At 37.8% G+C, this 19,913-nt stretch overlaps 3 protein-coding genes across 3 annotated transcripts; all 3 read left to right on the plus strand.

The window, feature by feature from the left end:
- The first annotated feature begins 52 nt into the window (after positions 1-52).
- Positions 53-1,882, plus strand: LOC147215793 (tumor necrosis factor ligand superfamily member 13B-like). Its single transcript, XM_086178611.1, has 6 exons — positions 53-276; positions 392-479; positions 595-651; positions 737-849; positions 938-1,082; positions 1,767-1,882. The coding sequence occupies exons 1-6, from the start codon at positions 91-93 to the stop codon at positions 1,880-1,882; spliced, it is 705 nt and encodes a 234-aa protein (XP_086034737.1). The 5' UTR covers positions 53-90.
- Positions 1,883-2,558: 676 nt separating this feature from the next.
- On the plus strand, positions 2,559-4,780 carry LOC147215794 (transforming growth factor beta activator LRRC33-like). The gene is made up of 2 exons (XM_086178784.1): positions 2,559-2,661; positions 2,827-4,780. The coding sequence occupies exons 1-2, from the start codon at positions 2,575-2,577 to the stop codon at positions 4,681-4,683; spliced, it is 1,944 nt and encodes a 647-aa protein (XP_086034910.1). The 5' UTR covers positions 2,559-2,574; the 3' UTR covers positions 4,684-4,780.
- A 6,954-nt stretch (positions 4,781-11,734) lies between these two features.
- Positions 11,735-16,538, plus strand: LOC147215795 (uncharacterized). The gene is made up of 9 exons (XM_086178612.1): positions 11,735-11,866; positions 12,426-12,558; positions 13,566-13,862; positions 14,529-14,676; positions 14,793-14,926; positions 15,069-15,232; positions 16,017-16,171; positions 16,352-16,442; positions 16,527-16,538. The coding sequence occupies exons 1-9, from the start codon at positions 11,735-11,737 to the stop codon at positions 16,536-16,538; spliced, it is 1,266 nt and encodes a 421-aa protein (XP_086034738.1).
- The last annotated feature ends 3,375 nt before the right edge of the window (positions 16,539-19,913 follow it).

Consider the following 19,913-nt stretch of genomic DNA (forward strand, 5'->3'; position numbering starts at 1 on the left):
TTGAAACTGAACATTTAGGTTTCCGGGGTTAACTGATGTGTGACCTCGCCTATTTAAGTAAATGACGCTATCCTGCCTGCAAGTCCAAATATGCTCTACGGTGGTTTAATATCAATAGTGGCGTGTATGTTTTGTTTTAGTTTATTTCTGGTGCGCCAAGCCATTGTTTTAGAAAAAGAGTTTGGCAAAATCCAAGGGGATATAACTCTACTATTAAACGAACCACAGTCTGAGGTGAACAATGGAAGAATAACCAAGATTTCCGAAAAAAGGGAGGTACGTCACTGATTATTCAGGATGGAGTCATTCTTAACATTGTACTACTGAGACTTGTGCTATTAAGGGAGTATTCAGATAAAGCATCTTCTCTTAATGCTTTGTTTTCTCTAAGGAATCAAAGCTTGAATCAATCCAAAACTCTGAGAGTTCTCAAAAGATATCGTCTAGGAGGGTGAAACGGGAACAAGGCAGCCGTGGAGGTCGGTTTCAACAGAGAACTGAAAGTGTTCCCATTAGTTACGGTCTAATCTGGTAGTGAGACCATAAACAAGTTAATAAAATTAGACTCCAATGTTTATTTCTCTCTCTTGCCAGCTTCAACATCGTTCCTGCAGTTAATACCTAACACCAACAAACGACTAACTTTAAGAGGTAAAACCAAACATCAGCCCTATGGCTTTCACATTACCCTGTCTTGCGTTATTTTGAGTAAGTGTTATCTTGCCTTTTCCCATAGGAAATATAACCATGATCCCTTGGACTGTTTCTACCCAGCAAGGAAATGCAATTTCAGCAAAGGAAAACAGAGTAGTCATCCAAGAAGATGGTTATTACTTGGTGTTTGGACAAGTATTGTGTCACTGTAACGCAACCATAACTAAATTGATATGAACTCATTTGTTCCAAGCATTGTCCTAATGTTCTGCTTAATTCACAGGTTTTGTTTGAAAACCCAGCAACATTTATGGGTCACATCATTCGTAGCTGGCGCCCCAATGAATCAAGGACTGGAATAAGGGAGCACTTGCGCTGCTTGAAAAGAATGCCTGTGTCAAATCCTCATAGTACATGCTACACTGCGGGTCAGTAAAGAACTTCTGCTGACCTGATATATGGCCACTTTAAAAATATTTAGGCATTGAGATAAATACTGTTTTGCTGATGTATATTTGTAGCAAAAATGTGAAGCCCCAACAGCGTTTATCTGTACCTTGGAAACGGTTAGCCTGGCTTGAACTAAAGTTAATCTCTTGTTTCTTATCATTGTTTTGTTCATGAAGACAAACTGAACTATAAAGAAAAAAAAAATTAAATCAAAGCTTTCAACAAATCAAACCCTTAATGATAAGCGAAAAAGTTTATTTTTTGTTTTTTTTTCACAAATTTTCCGATAACAATACATTTTCCAAAACTATGGGTAACGGGGGGATTTACTTGTCTTTTTAATTTAATGTGCTATTTGAAAATCATCTGATAACTTGAGGAACTTGAGTTCAGGACAAGTATATTAGCAGGAAAAATGTGTTATCTTTGAAAAGAGCCAAAATCACTCCGAATTATCTTCAACAAACTTGGGCAGATGTAACTTTAGAGGACAACCACAAGGGAGTGAATTGATGAACTCATCATCATCATTCAAACACCATATAATTCAATTAGTCACTTTGAGTGTCAAGGCTGCTGCTCTACTTTTATAACATAGTATGATATCAATTTAGTGTTTCATTTGTCTGTTATCATGCATTAATATATTCCTTCTGTCACAGGCATAGTGCAGCTTCACCAGAATGATGAACTAGAACTGGTGATACCCGAGAGGCCTCAAGCCCTGGTCAGAACAGATGCAGAATCAACCTTTTTTGGTGTCATAAAGCTGAAATAAAGAGAAAAATATTTTAAAAAAATGAAGAGGATGTGGCTCATTGTTGCAGGATGTTGGAACTCAAGCTGTGCATGAGGTGATAAAAATTGATTGACGCACGCAGGAGAGGTCAATTTTTTTTCCAGTTGTCCCCAAGCTTTTTGCATTTCCTTCTATTTCTCTCCTTCAGTCTATTTTAGCATGTCCTATCCTATCTTGTTGTTTTGATCCATTTAGTGTTCAGTGTATGCTCAGCTGTTTTTTTAAGTCTTTAGTTCATCTAAAAAACAATGTAGTTAACCTCAGAAAATGTTGGGATAAAATAATTACATCCTTATCATTTATCCAGTATATTTAGAAATTTACAGAAAAAAATGTAGCCCAACTAAGAATTGAATTTAAGTGTAAGGTGTCCCAGAAGTGTCAAAATGCTTAACTGTAGTGAATAATAATAATAGTAATAATAATTTGAATTTTAGTTGTGGTATATTCATGATGATTAATTACCAACAATGTTTGTTCTATTCTTCCAGTGAACACTTAAACTTTGACTAAATCATCAATTTTGAATGTCTAAAGATGGTATTAAGAATCCCTATCTGGTGAATGCAGCTGTTTTCGCACTTTTTTTTATGTAGTGTGGCTATAAAAGGGTGTGTCAGTGTGTGTGAGCTCTGACAATGAAGTAGTAGTACAGGAGAGGCACAAGAAAAATGGACCGACACATTATCTCCTACCTCCTTCTGCTCTGGTCAATTAGCCATGAGTCGTTCACAAATGCTCTCGTAGATGAACCAAAGGTAGGCTGATTGTTATGATACAGTGGTCAAAATCGACACAGTGTATGCATATGTGTATGTTTATATATTTAAGCCTAAAACGTTTTACCATAACTTGCTCTGAGAATTTGTAGACAGTTTTGCACTTGATTTTTGATTAACATTCTTTTTCATTCATATTTCAAGGAGCAATCCTGGAAAAACAAGAACCTTACTTCTGTCCCTGTGGATTTGTACATGAAGCTTAGAAGACTAGATCTAGCCAATAATTTCATCAGACAGTTGCACACACTTGGTTTGCCATTCTTGGAGCAGCTGGACCTGAGTAACAACCAGCTGGATCTCATCTTCGAAGGAGCTTTTGAAAAACTGGCTCTGCTGGAAGACTTGAATTTGTCTGGAAACAGTCTTAGGAACAACCTTGACAGTAACAGCAAAGCCCTCAAATCCCTCAGTAGACTTAAAATTTTGGACTTATCAAGAAATGATTTGGGTGATGAGGCCGCGAACCGATTACTCTTCAACAAATCAACTCTTGAGCAACTTAAAATGACGGGTAATGCAATGACAAAACTCACACAAAACTTGTTCAAAGAGAGTCAGAGTCTTACGGCCATTACTATTGATGACAATCTAATATCAGTCATTGAACAGGGGACATTTGAAAAGCTAAGCCAATTGGAGATGCTGAATTTGGCAAAAAATAATCTTCCTCGCATATGTGATTTTAACCTTCATCAAGTTAAATATTTGAATCTCAGCAGTAATTCAATGGAGTTCTTCATAACGCACGAGAATGAACGTGCATACAGACTTGAAATTCTTGACCTCAGTTACAACAAGCTACTTTATTTTCCAATTGTTCCAGAAAGGAGCTTTCTGAGATATCTTTATTTACAGAATAATCTGGTCGGTACCCTGTCTTCAGAGGCAAAAATGGTGTCAGAAGCTAATTCTCTTTATGATGAAATCATAAGGAAGGGAGATGTAAGAGTTACAAAAAACAAACTTCACTCAAACTGGAGACAGATGCCCCTCATTTATATTGACCTCAGCTTTAATTACTTAACATTTGTCCCACTGGAGACGCTAAGTGTTCTGGTGTATTTGAAAACACTGATTTTAAGTCATAACTGCATTCAAAACATTATGTGGAATGTTCGAAACTACAGCGAAACGGGATCCCAGCGACAGCTCTACTTTCATTCCTTAACATATCTCGACCTGGGAGCCAATGGACTTTCATCCATTTCACCTTTATTTCTTGAGTCACTCACACAACTGGAAACATTAAATCTCCAAGACAACTCTGTGCAACCCTGTGCATCCGTCGATCATTTGGTGAGCATTAGCAAACCCTCGCAAATGTACAGCGACACGTCCTGTGTCACTTTTGGGAAATTACAAAACCTGAAACACTTAAATCTAGAGGAAAACAACATAAAGACGCTTCCAGCAAACTCATTTCAGAAAACCTCTTTGGTTTACCTCAACCTTGCAAAAAATCCAAATATTGCAATGGAAGTGGGTGCACTTAATGGTGTGCAGAAAAGTCTTCAGTCGCTGACGCTAAGTGAAATCAACATGACGAGTTCGAAGCTATCCTTACCCTTCATGCCAGCCCTAACCCAGCTCAACATGTCCAATAACAATCTTCACTTCATCCCTAACAGCTTAAGTTTGTCTCCTCTGCGAGAAATAAGCATAAAGGACAATGCATTTGTGTCTTTTAACCATTCCTTAATATTTGCTTTATCAGAACATTTGGATATCATGTATATCAGTGGAAATGTTTTCAACTGTTGTGACATTGAATGGCTGACAATGCTGGATGATCTGAATATTACAGTGCCTGATATCAACCGTACTAAGTGCTCTACGGGTGACAGGAACATTCTAATCATTGAGTTTTTGAAAAGTTCAATGAATTGTTGGTTTCATAAAGAAGTACAAAGAATTAACTTTTTTCATATCATCATAATTGTTGTATTTATAATAGTATTATTAATAGTGATCATTAAATTCTCCAGACGAGCATTTTAGACACAAACAGCAATACATTTTAACGCATTGACACATACTTTACATGATTCCATAACAGTTGATGTACCTTGTTCACTCACTGAATAAAATGGCAACTGAACTCATGTGGAATTTATTCGAATACCAAGAGACTGAGTGAGCTTTTGTAAGAGTGACTTAAATAATCCCTGCTAATTGCTAGAATTGCTAGTTGCTAGAAATTACATTAAAAATGTCATAAATAAGGTGTCCACAAAAACAATTGAACAATTGACGACATATTTCAAGCTATGAAGTGAGATGCTGTGTGAAATTGTGAGAGGAAATTAATGCTTTCTTTATTATCCTAGAGACACAATTACCAGTTTTTAAGTATTGCATTTTAAGATTGTTATTCTGTTTGATTAAGCAGATATTGTTGATGAAGAAATGTACTACTGACTATGTTTTACAGTTATTTACATCACCTTGCTCGAAAGCCAAATATCATTTAAATAGTCACCACTAACACATTTCATGCCATTATTCATCAAATATTGGCTGAAAGGGTTTCTATTGTAAAGCTGTACGTTTGTCATGCAATAATGAACACGTGAATGACATGGATCTGCAGAAGACAGAAAAATAAATACTCAGCTTTCTGAGCAACCCAACAAGTAGTCTCTGTGGACAAAACTATGCTGTGGAAGGATTAGGCAATATCTTCTGCTTGTAGAGGTACATTGTAGCGCTTAGACCTCTGGGTCCAGTATTAGAGGTGAAAAAAAATCCAGAATGCCTACCAATCTAACTCTTGAGCAATATATCTGCAGGAAATGTTTCTCTTGCCCCACCCACATGATTTAGGCAGGCCCTCAAGATCAAGTAGCAGCTTGACAAGTTCAAGCAAAGAGCACTCAAAGAAAGGAGAGTTGTGTGGACAGTATTAGGTTTTAAACCAAAGGAATGCACATATCAAATTGACTTCATTCTTCTTCTAGATGATTAATGGTAGCTGGCATTCAAGCATAAGAAGCAGTGTGTTTGCTAACACACAACCGTGAGCACTGAACGTTTTACTTCCATTGCTTACAAGTGAATAACTATAACCCAACTCAATTCCAAAACACACACACACGCGCACGCGCACACGCACACGCACACGCACACGCACACGCACACACACACACACACACACACACACACACGCACACACACACACACACACAGTACAAAAACATCTATAATCAGCAAAATACTACAGCCTCTGCAAACAGCTTCCAAACACTAATCAATAATCATAATACTGATTTTTTTGTGCGTTAATATATTAAAACATGTGGCACAAACAATACATATCCTCACTGTCTTCTGTTTTATCTACTGTCTCCTGTTCTCGTCAGTGAAAAGAAGATCCTTGCTTTAGGCAAGTTCTTTTGAATTATTCAGGTCACCTCTTGTCCTGTAGAGTCAAACTGAGGTGTGGCAGAGGTTATCGGAGCAGATGCCCCCAAGAAACCACCATTGCAAGGAATCAGTTTAATATTTCTTCAGGATCTAATTTTCCTTTCTTAGGATTATTTGCTGCAGTACATCCTGGTGGCACTCATATGCATCTATCTCAGCCATCCCTTGAGTCTCTTCATGTATATGTTGGGGTTTCTTCATACTAGAGTAAAATGATCCACACAGATCATGTATGTATTTAATGATATAGGTAATTTATAGATTTCTACAGCTTTGAGGCCATTTATTAAAAAGAGGTTTTTAGTGTTCATTATTTTTTCTATCCATGGGTGCAAAGTGGGCAAGCAAAGCCTCTTGAAAGATTGGTTTCAGGAGCCGATATGAAGTAAAAGAGCATCATGTTTTCAATTTCCTTTCTAATTAAGTATCAACCAAATTAATTAGTTTGGAATTGAAGTTTAATTTGTTCAATTACTAGTATAGTTTCTGCGTGAAATCTACATAGGCAATAATTGCACCTCTGCAGTGAGGACTCGGTAATGTTTACAGTTATGCGTAGGAATATGAATTAGCATTTATTGCCAAGTAAGTTACACTTACAGGAATTTTTCATGGCCTGCTAGTGCATAACAATGGACATAATAAACAGACAATAAATAAGGTTAGGGGGTAAGGTAAAAAATTGGTAAGAACAAGGTTGGGGGTCCCTTTATACATGTCAAAATATTCTTTGTTACTTCTATTGTGTATTTTGTATATTCTTTTCCTTGGTGTGTGGTCTTTGTATGCGCATATCTGTACGGTGTCCTTGAGTGTCAAGAAAGGCTGGTTGGTTTTACGGAGGGGACAAGGTGCAGACTCAGTTTTGCATTGGTCCACTGGGCCTGTCATCCCTAGTGGCAGCACATAAAATTACATTTAGCAGGAGTGGATCGTTCATAAAGGCAATCTGAGCAACGCACTACCAAAACACCGGAAAGGAGGGAATTTTTAAAATCACATCTTTGAAAGAAGATCCTTATAACTGACGCAGTAGGGAAGAAGAACCGGCAACAAGACAATTAGGACCACCTCGATCAAGGGTTTGCAAACTTTACCACTTAGAGTCATTGGGACCCGTTTCACCTCAGTAAAGAAAACACCGGGAGCCACACAACCCTTTTGAAATTTAAAATTAACACGGCAATGTTTTTTTTTTTTGTCTTTGCACTATGCATAAACAAAATATGTGTTGAATTCTTTAAAGTCAATGAACAACTGCAGAGAAAACTAAATAACATTTCTGCATGCAACAAAAGATTTGAACGCCAAGAAAAAGACATTGGGTTGAAGGTTACTTTTAAGCAAAATACTCAACGTCTATTCGAGTCCTTCTTGTAGTTATGAAAAATAAAAGCCAAGCTTAAATAATCCACCGCCAGGAAACTAAAAATTCCATCCTCTCTCTGTGTGCTGTCATTCTTTTACTGGCACATACATTCACTTGCACATGCATTCACTTATAAAGAGCAACAAAAATATTTTAAACAGATTTTATTTTGATGTTACAAGATTTCCAGAATTTTCAAATTTAAAAATACATTTTAAAAATGAACAAACTACAATAAATTGCATTTTAATTAGATACTCATTAACTATTTTCAAAAGCCATATCGAGCTGCATCAGAGGGATCAAAGAGCCTCATGCGGCTCCGGAGCTGCAGACTGCCGACTCCTGCCCTAGACTAAATTAAAAAATTAAACAGATTTGTGAAAAGGTGCCAAAATCATATAGCCTTGGTTTTTCGCACAGCGAGTATAATCACAACACCTGGCTAGACGGCTGTAAACTAGCCAAAGCTCTGCTATCCGTGTATTCCTGTTCCATCCCAACACGGCAGACATCACCACATGGACAGCCACCGGAGTCCGTGATATGCGTTATCTCTTCGAATGGTGAAGAAGCATGAGGCTTCTAAGGTCCTCATGGACAGCTATTTTTAGGTGTCTGCTTTTGGGAGGATGAATATTGCTATACAGCTAGATGAGGTTTGCAGGCTAGCAGTTCATCGTCACAATGTTGGATTGAGCAGGAACAGACACATCCTAAACCACCTAAGTTTTGCAGAGTGTTTGAATTAGCTTTGCGGGCTAAGGATGAGAGTGATGGCTCCAACAATCCTGGCATTTTTCATGTTTTGGTGGATTTGGTGGCATCTAAGGACAAGGAATTTGCGAGCTTCATGGGTGCATGCTTGTAGTCATTAGGGCACGCATAATGTAGGAGGTGAAGACGGCTAACTTTGTAGCTATCAAGCTACACTCACAGCATCTATGTGGTGCAAGATTTTTTTTTTTTTTTTTTATTTCTCTCTGTCCTGCATGCAACATCCAGTTATATTGCTATTGTTCTTTAAGACAGACTGAATAGCATTTTTTTGAAGGTGAGAAAAACAATCTCATTGCACAAGCATATGTCAGAGTTAATGTGAGGAGTGGAGAGAAGGCAAGTGTGCAGCAAAAGATCCATGAGCAATTTAAAAACGACCATTATGTACACTGCTATGCTCACCAGCTTTATCTGATCATGCAGCAAGCCACCTCGCAAATCTCAGCTGCAAAAGGGTGCTTTTCAGACCTAGGTGGTATTGCGAGTATTTTCACCCTGTCACCCAAGCAGACTGCCATTCTCGACCAGACTGTAGCATGAAGGCTGCCAAGAGCACCAACCACAAGGCACAGCAGAATCGTCAGCACGGTGCACAAGAAGTTCGAAGATCTTGTACATTGTTTCGAAACTACCAAAAAGGGTTCATTTTGTGGCCTCACGGTGAGGGAAGCATCCAGCTTCCTGGGGATGCTGCATGATAATGATTTCATCTTTTTTGGAGGACTGTTTCACCAAATAATGCCTCATGTCGACATACATAGCTGAAAGGCAAAGGGGAGCTTTGGAAGAAGAGAAGCAGATGCTGTCAAAAAAGGTCTGCAATACAATTCTGGCTCACACAAAAGAAAGGTTCACCTTCGCTGACCACCTTGTGAGTGCAACACTATAACAAGGAGAGATGTTGAACAATATCACAAATTCACTTCCTGTTGAGGCTCTTACCACCACTGTGAAGGCATAACCCATGCTAAACAGGGCAGATCTTTTATGAACGAGAGTCCTGAATTGACAGGCAGCTGTGGTGCACTGGCACTGTACCAGGTTCTTCTAAGATACTTCCCCCAGGAGGTATTTTTTGAGACAATAACTGTTGAAAATCCTCATAAACACTCCCATGACAACATCTGAAACTAAGCAGTGTTTCTCAGCCTTAAAGAGAATCAAGACATTCCTACGAAACACGATGGGCCAGGAACGCCTAAATGTTATGGAGGAACTTGTTGGAGACATGCCCGATAAGAGATGAGCAAAATTTAAATTTAATCATCATATTCTAATAGGTGTTCTTCTTTTAAATGTTTTTAGGTGACCTACTACAGCTTTTGTTCATTTTTACAAATCTATACAAGTAACAAGAGGATGGTTGTTCATTATTACAATTGGTTTTTTGATCATTTTCACGCTCCTTTGTTTCCATTTGTCTCAAGACATAGGTCATTGCTCACTTCAATTGGACTGTGGTGCACCTTTTCCATTTCAACAAAGTTTTCAAGAAAGCAATAAATATGAAGTATTAATCAGAATTGATTATTCACAATTTTACCTAGTACCATTTCAGAATTCTGGTTTTGTCATCGTCATCATGTGTAAAGCAAAGATGCGATGTCCACATCATGCAATGCCTAACATTTTCACTGACATGGCATGTCTTAATTACTCTTGTGAAACCACCCACAAGTAAATACTAGTAATTGCAAGATGTGAGGGTAACTATTTTTTCATATAGCTATTGCCACTGTTGTTTATAATTCATTGTTGAATGTATGCACTCTCCTTTGCATTTTAAGATCCCTGTTGCACAACATCTTTAAAATGTTGTAAAAGTTCATGCTCGTCATGCAATCTGTACAATTAGCCCAGGTGCCATGTTTATAGAGAATGCTGTGTTTTATTGGTTTGTTTCTGCAAATACAGATACACTTGGTCACCCCCATGCGAGTTATGAGTACTAGAGACTTTTACAATATTTTCATCTGATGAGGTACTTATTGTGCTAGTATGTTCATCAACCATTTGTAATGAAAAGACAGTGAAGTGGAAAAGATCCATCAATAAAAACATATGTTTTCAATTCCTATTCTGTCACCTTCTTTATGTTGTTGAACATACCTTTTATGAATAACATATTTTTAAGCTATTTCTCACCGTACAGTACTGGAATAATCCAGTTAAATTGGAGGTCTCTGTGGTTTTACTAATTGGGAGTTGTTGGAGAGATGAAGGTTATACAATGATGGCAATGGTCAAACAGACTTCTCTCTTCATATATTCAGAGATATCTGAAGGAAAACTGACAATTCTATGAATGAATGGTCAATATAGATAATTTCACTTGTGAACAATCTTAGATGTACCTCCCAAGGAGCTTATGAAGCTAGAGGGAACATCTTAGTATTTATCTCACCACCCATTGATTAAGTTGTATTCCTGTGTGATCCTGTTAAGATAAACATAAACTGTGACAATTGTTAAGTCATCTGTTAATTTACCTATTTAATGGGTCACCTTTATCATGGGTCACCTATCATCATTACAAAAGTTACAGCCCCAAGCTCCAATAATTTTGACAGGAACCTCCATCAGAAGAACTATAGTGAAATAAAAAATCCTGAATTACCACTATACACAGAGAGGGTGCACCGAATGTTCTTGCTAGATAGTGCAAACTGTATAAAAGCTGTAAAATGTTCGCAAAGCCTGAACATTAAATGAAACTGTCTACAAGATTTTTTTTTCTTTGACAGTCTGAATGTTCATACCATTATGTCTCCATCTGATGTACCATGTCATCCAGCTGGCCTGTGGGGAAAACACCAACACCATTCCAATTAGATGTGATTAGTTTTCATTTCTTTTTTGTTTGCTTGTATGTTTCGCTCCATTTTATAGGAATTGGCGGTTAGAATAAAATAAGTAAGGATAAGCAAAATACATAACCGTATCTTAAGGAAAGGGGGTAAAATTCTCACAATAAACAAGATATTGCATATAATTAATTGGGGGGAACTGAGTGAAAATGCAAAGTAATATGTTATCTTATTTATTCATTTAGTCTTTTTATACTTATTTGTGTATCACTTATTCTGAAGACTCTGAATACACGAAAACTAGCTAAGATAAAGTCAAAGGGGAGGCACATAGAGTGAGTAGTGAACAAGCAAAACCCTAAAAATTACTCTACGCAGTTGCTGCGTAGGAATACAAGTACTTACCGCTCTGGATTCCCACAGACTTTCGGAGATACATTGTCAGGGACCCTGGAAACGTCCCGGTCAATTTTTTTTTAACTTTGTTGCCATAATGATCGAAATATCTATCACTAACCACCAGGTTAGCCAAAAGTTTAAATTAGCCGCCATGCTAGCCAAACAACTTCCATCAGCCGCCATGCTAGCCAAACAACTTCCATTAGCCGCAAGTTTAGCTTACGAACTTCTCTTTGCCGCCAGGTTAGCACGGCCTCGCCCCTTCCCCGCCATGACTTCTCAGCTGCGGCTTGTCCGGCGACGCCCCTCCGACACCCAGAAAGTACAGCTATCAGTCCAACTTTCAATGCTGGAACACGCACGGAATAAAGTTGTGCAACAACTCCGCACTTTCACCGACAAGGTAACATATTTGATATGCGCCATCGGATCGGTAACAAACGCTAGCTAGCCGGCGCCCTGGTGTAAGCCCGTGAGAAATCCATGAAACTTGATTTAAAATAGAGAGATTCCTTTCAGCTTTCATCTTGGTTGAAGTCCCACCTTGTAACATAAGAGCGGCGTGGGTTTAAATGAGCTTTGAAATATAAACCTTCATTTGAACAAAGAAATGATGTTTGTTGCTCATGTTGTCTGAGTTTCCTTGACCTGCGTTTGACCCGGCTTATTGCTCCAGTTGTCCTTAAGAGACATTGTATGACATTCTGTTTGCTTTCACCCTTAAAAACTATACAACACACATAACCTGCAAGAACGCTTTTCTAACGAAGATGCTCTGAGACAACAAGGTTTTGGAAAATCAGGTGATGAAACAATACCAAACTCTGCGGTCCAGCCTTCAATTGCCAATTTAGCTGTATCTTCCTAAGAGGGCAATCCCTTTGAACATCCCTTTTTAATGATTCAAGCACTAACAGTGACTATTTTGCATCATTAGAATTTATCTATTTTTTGTTTTCTAGGTATTTGAGGAGGTTCTGCATTTCTTGAATTCATCTTTTTCCCCCACTGAGTTCAGTGATCTGTCAGGGACTCTGCGTGTGAAATGTGAAGCTGTTGAGAAGTTCTACACTCTGTTGAAGGACCTAACAGTTGGTAAGATCAAAAACGAAAATGCCAATGATAACCGCAGTTCTGCAATTGACAGCATTCATGGATTATATGTTAATGTGAAAGAATTAATAAATGTGTTCAATTTTGTGATCAGTAGAAGATAGTTTTGATAGAAAACAGTCCTTTAAACGGTTCTACTATTTAAGTATAATGTCTTTCCAGAGTCACATAGCCAAACACGGGAAATAGATAACAAAACAATACACACTATCAAAAACTACCTGGTTGATTTGGTAAATTGACAATTTCAACATCAGTAAAGGAATCCATCTGTTTTCTCTGCCAAGCTGTCATAGCAGGTATCTAAGTCCCTTTCATACCTGTCTCATTTTTGAGCAAGACTATCTGCCAGATGTGCAGACTTCAGCTAGATTATTTTTACACAAACCTCCCGTCAGTTCAAATTATCAAAGTTTTTTTTTTTTCTTATCATGTCATAAAAGTTATTGAATTGTGTTTGTTTGAAGTTGAAATTGATGTCTTATTTTCCCAGAAATTGAATTTTCCCATCCTCTAATTACTTTAATGAGACCAGCTCTTTAGTTTCAAATCGTACATCATTGATAAAGCAGAAAGTGGTGTGTTTTTATTTGTTGGTAAAATTTAGGGGAATGTTCTTATTCTCATGACCCTGTTCATGTGTGAAATATTTCTTCTGCACAGGACAAAGTACCTAATATATTCATTACTTTTAAGATTGCACAAAGTACTTGAATAAGAATAAACATTATTTATCCAAAACTCATACATAAATGACTTATTTGTCAAGTTATACGAATATTTCTAAAAAAATATGTAATGTTGACAACGTGACACTTGCTTTTTCAGTGTTACAAAAAGTACATAATTGTTAAGACTTCAAGGTGTGTGTGTGTGGGGGGGGATCCCTTAGTCCTCTACGACAACTAAAGGTTAGATTAGATTAATGAAATATTTCCATTGCAATGTGATACATCTAAACACCTCCACTCCCTGCCTTCTGTTTATAGAGTCACAAGTTTGTACGAAGCCAAATAGAAAACACCGGGTAAGAAATAAGGAACTTCTGCCACTCAGAGACACCAGCATCCTGCTCACTGATGTTCTCAAGTTTGGACCCATGTTGCAGAATTCACTTATGGCAAGCTCCACAGCCAAGGCGATGCAGGTGCTCCGGGGTACACTTTCCCGTGAGCAGCTGAAACATGTAATCACTTCCCCGCCTGCAGCAGTCCAAGGGGATGAAATGACATGCGGCATCTCCTCTAGCTCCAACAACACTGTTGTGACTACAAGCTCATTATGTCGCTCAGAGGCTGAAGTATCAGAAGTTGTTTTTGAGAAGGCATGCCAAACAGATGCGGAGATTCAACCTTTTCCCATCAGTCAGAGTCCCAAGACAAATACAGACAGGCCGCAGTTTCTTTTGCCGTTTACAGCTATTCTGCCTGATACTAGGAACCCCAAACCCAGTATTGTACCACCTATAAGTGCCAGAGAGCCTAAAAATTATGTCAAGGTGCAACAAAGAAAGCAAACATCATCTCAACTGCTGCACTTCCTCAAAGCAAAAGCTAAATCCATGAATACAGTGGAGTTCAACAACACAGAGTGGCATAAACATAGCATACATACCACCAGTTTGCAACCACCAGTGTCCCCTGTCCAAACTAACAGCTCTGGGCGAGTGAATAATGATGTGACGGATCTCCTAGCTCTAAGTACATCGAGGCCAGACATGGAAAACCAAGAACAAATCTTCAGGGTCGAACGTGTCAAGGCCGGTTGCCCTCTGAGCTACACTTGCATGATTGCCACAAAGACTGAATTATGGGATTTTTTACATATCAATGCAGAGCAGGGACAGGGGAATCTCAATAACCCTTGTGTCAAAGTAGCTTATGAATCGCGTTATCTGTTCCCTTACAAAAAGTCAAAACCTGACAATGAATCTGTGGGTACAAAAATGCCAAATTCAAAATTCAATTCTATAACCATCCCACAGTTTCAGATGAGCATTTTTGATGAGACTGAAGTTAAGGTATCTCATATTATAGATCCAGGTCACTTCTACATCCAACGTGCAGATTCTGTCATAATGCTGCAGGCCCTCATCACAAAGTAAGTCTGTCATAGAATTTCAGGTAATGGATGTTCTTTGTATAGCTATCAGGCATGTTTGTTTTGGTTTGAATATTATGTGTTTTTTTGTTTGTTTTTTAAACCTCATTTTACAGCAGCTGGAAAGCTGTTAGCTCGTATGCGGAGAGGAACTGCATTCCAGACATTGGAACATTAGTAATGGGTTGGTTCCCCGAGGAACAACAATGGTGCAGGGCTCAGGTGACAAGAATATGTGGAATAAGTGAAGGTGGGTCTGGTTTTGTGTAATAGAACAGTTTTGCAAATGCATGCCTCTAGGTGGTAGCAGTGTCATTTAACTTGTGTGTAACCACCGTGGGAATCTCTTCCTGTCTTTCTGGCTGTCATCGTTACTGTCCTTTTAATGAAAGATAATAATCCCATTGATGGATCTGAGGGTGAGTTACCAGTCAAGGTGGAGGTGAAGAGGCTGGATTACGGTGATACCAGCTGTCTGGTATGGTGGAACATTCAAGAGCTGACTCAAGAAATGGCCTGTCTGTCAGTGCAGTCGATGCAGGTCTCATTGGCAAATGTGAGTGTCTGCCTATGTATTGTCTTCATAAATTTCCCTTAAATGAAAATCAAGGAATAAAATGTATCAGTTGTACATTTGAGTTGACATGCTATCGATTTTCTGAGCTGACACCAGTATTTTGGGTAAAAATGGAAGATGTCAAAGAAATTGGCTAATGTAAATACCATCATAGAAATGTACTCCGTATCAAAAGTGCAAGTATTCACCCAGTAAAATGCTCCAGATAATGATTTTTGATCTTCTATAAATCTGACTTCCAGTATATTTGTATATACAGATATAGGCTGATTAAAATCTACCATTGGTCAAGCTATAACCACACACAGATTTTCAGCTCAAGACCACACAGATGAAACAGGAAAGAAAATTAAGCCACCACCCACCTTACCATGTGATCTCAAGCACAAACAGACAGCACCACCTGAGTTGATGCCAGACCTTGCCAGTGGGTGATCACAATCAAGTTAGTCACAGATGCCTAGAACCACTTAATACAGGTGTAGCAAAGGTTTTGAATTATGACATCTGCACAGCCTTACACATTGATCTTGTACACAAACTGCTCTGTGATGAATATTATTGGAGAAGCATGGGGAATATTTCACCTATTATATGCATTCAACAAAATGGTTAAGACACTGTACTCTACTGTGATTATAGACAGACTGTATTATTGGCATTTGCCCACGATTAGTCATGCACATATCTATTGCTCTGTGACAAGAATTTCCTTTCTTTATCGCAGTTTGTGGTTTTTTCGTGTCTGCTTCCCTCACCTCAGGTAATGCCTGTGAATGGGAATGGTTGGTCTGAGGAGGCTGTTGACTGGTTCAGAGCAGTGGTTCACAACAGAACACTCTATGCCAGACTTTACACACATGGGTCCAGCGTTACAGTTGAGCTGTTCTTGGAAAAGGGAAGGCTTGGAGCTATGAGGTACTTTAGTATGGAACATAACCAAGTGTCTATGACTCACAAAGTAAGAAAGCCTGAGTTTTGGGGGTGAGGAGTAGTAATATTTATTGACACATTTACAAGAAAAGGTTATCATGTTTTGCTAGGAAAGTGATTCATAACTACATAAGCTGACAGTGCTATCCTATCTTGCATTTTTAGGAGAAGTGCCTCAATGTCTTTAAGACTTATCCAGAGTGGTCATGCCAAACACAGTAAACTTAAGAATGTTGGTCCGCAGGAAGAAGAAAAAGTAAGTGGATTTGGATTGTTAGCCCAATTTTTCATTCTTGATTTATGTTTTTATATTCAAGGGTGTTATCTCTTATATCCACAGCTTCAGAGATAAACCCAAATCTGTTCAATATTTGAAATTAAATGATCACTTATTTATGTTTGTCTCCTGGTGTCAAAAGTAGCACATTAAAAAACAACTAATGCAAATGAGAGCTTGGGCATTAACAGATGTAATAAAGTTTTTACAATTGTCTTCATTGCTATATTGACGCATGTCCTGACATTTCCCAAATTTTTTCTGAGTGAAGTCAATCGCATTGGCTGAGACGTTTTTTCCGGCAAAAGGACTATCTATTCAAAATCTTCAATAATCCTCTACTTTAGTTTTTGTTCTTTTGTTTTTATCATCTGCCGAAGTTAACCTGTTCTCTGCATCCTCGACTCTCACAAGTTCTATTTTTGACTGTAATCAACATTTTCGTGTTTTGATTTTCAGGCACTGTTACACTTTAAATGAGAAACCAGACCTGTGACCATCCTGGATAAGTACCTAATTTCCTATCATACGAAATGAAAAGTATACTTCAAAAGCAAGAGAAAGGGGTTTGATATATTTGTTCTTAATATTTTCTGTCTGTCAAGAAGTTCAAATTGCTCTTCCTCGGTATGTAACTACCTGTAGCATTCAGGTTATCATCTCATTCTGATCTCCCATATGTTCCCAAATGTGTCATAGTAATGAATACATAATAACAAACTACTTTCATGGGCACTACATTATGCAAAGTTTATCTTGGGATAAAAATGTGTCAAGTCCCATAATTAATATTTGAATTTGGTTTGAAAGGAAAACTTCTGTGCTCACTGTAGCATGTATCTTATTTGCCATGCAATCTAGAGGAACTACAAACAACTCATGTAAGACAAAAACAAAGTGTCTAACCTACATTGCAATTTAAAAAAGTATACTTTTGCCTTATTTTAATACATACATGTTAACTTGTTAACATGTTACTCAGGGAGTCTTTATTTGATTTTCTTTTCGATGATTCCCATGACTTGTCAAAAAGATTCTCGATTGACTACAATAGTGAGCAACTTGAAATTCACCTAGCATATTAGCTTTGATCAATAAATGGTAGCTAAATGGCTTATGGTTTTCTTGCATACATTCAGAAAATTAGATATGACCGCAGTGCCAGATATTTTTTTGAAATGTTTCAGAAGGACTTTAACCTATGTACTTTCCATCCAAATGAAGCATATGTAGAATACATTTTATTTTGAGCCCAAATCCTTTTTGAAGTCAACCTTTAAACTATCCTGATAGGATTTCCTTGGTTCACCATCAGCTACTTTTGTTCAAAAATCTAGAATGACCATTAGTTACTTCACCATACGGGGACCTAAGGACAACATTGTTGCACAAAAGCGTGTTTTTTTTTTTTTTTTACTTGGATGCCTTTCATTAAATATGAATGGATCCGTTGCCTTTACTGATAATGTTTGTTTGTGATGTATTGTTGGACTGCCTTAGTTTAAAAAACAACAACTTAAAAATGACTTCCTACTCCAAACATATTTATGTATATGTTGTCACTTGTGAATTAATCTAATTAAACTGTAAGCACAAGATATTGACGTGTTTGACACAAAAACATACCTAGTACCACACAGTGCCATTCAGTGCTGCTTAAATTAACAGACCTCAGAGTCTTCTCCAAAAACAAGTATCATATGTTGGATGGTTGTCATTTTGCATGTATCTGTGACAAACATGTATTTGTAATCATTTACATCCCGGTTGTGCTACTTGAGCATCATTTGATGCATTTAGTGCATAAAACATCCTCCCAAGGTTAAGTGTTTTGACAAGCACACCCCCTACTGACAACCACAGTGTGTAGTCACTGCCCCTAGACCCTATCTCTGTTTCAGGCCGTGTCGTGAAAATTGAAAAGTCTTATCATTTCACAAGGTTGATTGCTAATGTGATGACTGCTAGGGGCACAGCATGTACTTATAGAGGTTTTCTGCAGGTTGCGGAATGAATACTTGATGATTTCAATGAACAAAAGCCAACAGACCTCTTACTTTAAGGTGGCTGGCATGTCGCGATATTTCTCAAAAACTTTGCTATTATCCCTTTAGATACCTTTGAGGAAATCATAGATGTTAACCAGTTTGTGAACATGCCTGCTTATAAACATTCAATTTGTAAAGGGAATTGATTTCACCATTAATATTTCCTTCCTTGTCGTTACAATTTTTTATTCATATCGTTTTATTTTATACTTTCCATAATATCAGGAAGTTGGATCAGAGGTTGGAATCACTCCTGCCATGTTCTGCCCCGGAATATTAAGTAGGCTTGCGTTTATGTCATCTGCAATTGTTTGCAGCATATTTCTGTCTATCATAGAACAGTGAATGTAAGGATTATACATGAGCTTCAGTCCATTCAAAGAATTATGAACCCACCCAAACACTCCCACTTTTTATTGTAAGTGACGCAGAAAGGCTTGCAGCAGCGAGCTCCTGTAGGTTGACTAATTTACATGACAAGTAATCACATTTTGTTCTCATATTGACTGTCGTATTGCAAAGGACATTTCAGATACATATCAGAAATATTCAACTGATTGTGTCTTACAACCAGTATTAGGCAGCTAGTGTTTTGTCTTTCTGTGCTTTTGTTTTGCTCATTCATAACTAATCCATGGTGTTTTAGGAAGCAGCGATTCAGTGCCATGACATTTTAACACGAATGCCAGTTGGTTTAATGTGATTACTTCATTTGTGATGGTTTGGAAATTTTTCCACAAATCCTTGATTTAAAATTGTTGCGTGTCTTAGTTTATCAAAGCAAATACTGCGTTTTATTGCTTATTACCTATAATAAACTCGGTTTTGAGGGATTGTACAAACAAGGAAACCTCATAATCATACCAATAATAATAAAAGAGCACAAGTGGGATAAAAATAAGAAACTTGGTGAATTTCAGAGGAAGTCAGACTTTCATAGACATCCCAACTAGACATGTGATAAAAGGCCAATAAAACAAATGATAAGAATAAGATAGTATACTAATAATAACTGTATTCATGAGAAACCACTTAAGATGTTCTGTATGACCTTACATCTTAGGTTGAAGTCTTTTAAGTCTTATCAAATTTATGTTTTCATGAGGTTCCAATTTTCTTCTCTGTGTTGAACAGCCCATGGCTGTTCTGGAGGAATCTGAAAACCTTTTAGTGATGCCTTTCCATAGACCAGGTCAAAAGCTTCCCTTCACGTCTCTGCCCTGCGAAGCAGAATAAATAATGTGACAGGCCAAGGCCTTTTGTGTCCACACAGATTCCTTCTTTTGCCCGGGGTAGGCGGAAATCGAGGCGTTTGATCTGAATTCTAAAGAGTCTTGTTGCAGCCCAATAAAGGATGCCATTGTATGTAAATAGTTTATATAAGACCATATGACTGCTATGG

This window comes from Fistularia commersonii, chromosome 31 (genome assembly GCF_037954325.1).
Source record: "Fistularia commersonii isolate RoL2024-O1a breed Wild chromosome 31, RoL_Fcom_v1.0, whole genome shotgun sequence".
In the NCBI taxonomy this organism is placed as follows: Eukaryota; Metazoa; Chordata; class Actinopteri; order Syngnathiformes; family Fistulariidae; genus Fistularia; species Fistularia commersonii.

Excerpts from the sequence above, each read along its gene's own strand:
- LOC147215795 (XM_086178612.1), top strand. The coding sequence starts at position 11,735 with ATGACTTCTCAGCTGCGGCTTGTCCGGCGACGCCCCTCCGACACCCAG. Across the intron at positions 13,863-14,528 it reads GACTACAAGCTCATTATGTC|ATTCAAAATTCAATTCTATA; the intron begins GCTCAGAGGCTG and ends CAAAAATGCCAA. Across the intron at positions 14,677-14,792 it reads CTGCAGGCCCTCATCACAAA|CAGCTGGAAAGCTGTTAGCT; the intron begins GTAAGTCTGTCA and ends CTCATTTTACAG.
- LOC147215793 (XM_086178611.1), top strand. The coding sequence starts at position 91 with ATGCTCTACGGTGGTTTAATATCAATAGTGGCGTGTATGTTTTGTTTT. Across the intron at positions 652-736 it reads CAAACGACTAACTTTAAGAG|GAAATATAACCATGATCCCT; the intron begins GTAAAACCAAAC and ends CTTTTCCCATAG. Across the intron at positions 1,083-1,766 it reads TAGTACATGCTACACTGCGG|GCATAGTGCAGCTTCACCAG; the intron begins GTCAGTAAAGAA and ends CTTCTGTCACAG.
- LOC147215794 (XM_086178784.1), top strand. The coding sequence starts at position 2,575 with ATGGACCGACACATTATCTCCTACCTCCTTCTGCTCTGGTCAATTAGC. Across the intron at positions 2,662-2,826 it reads CTCTCGTAGATGAACCAAAG|GAGCAATCCTGGAAAAACAA; the intron begins GTAGGCTGATTG and ends TCATATTTCAAG.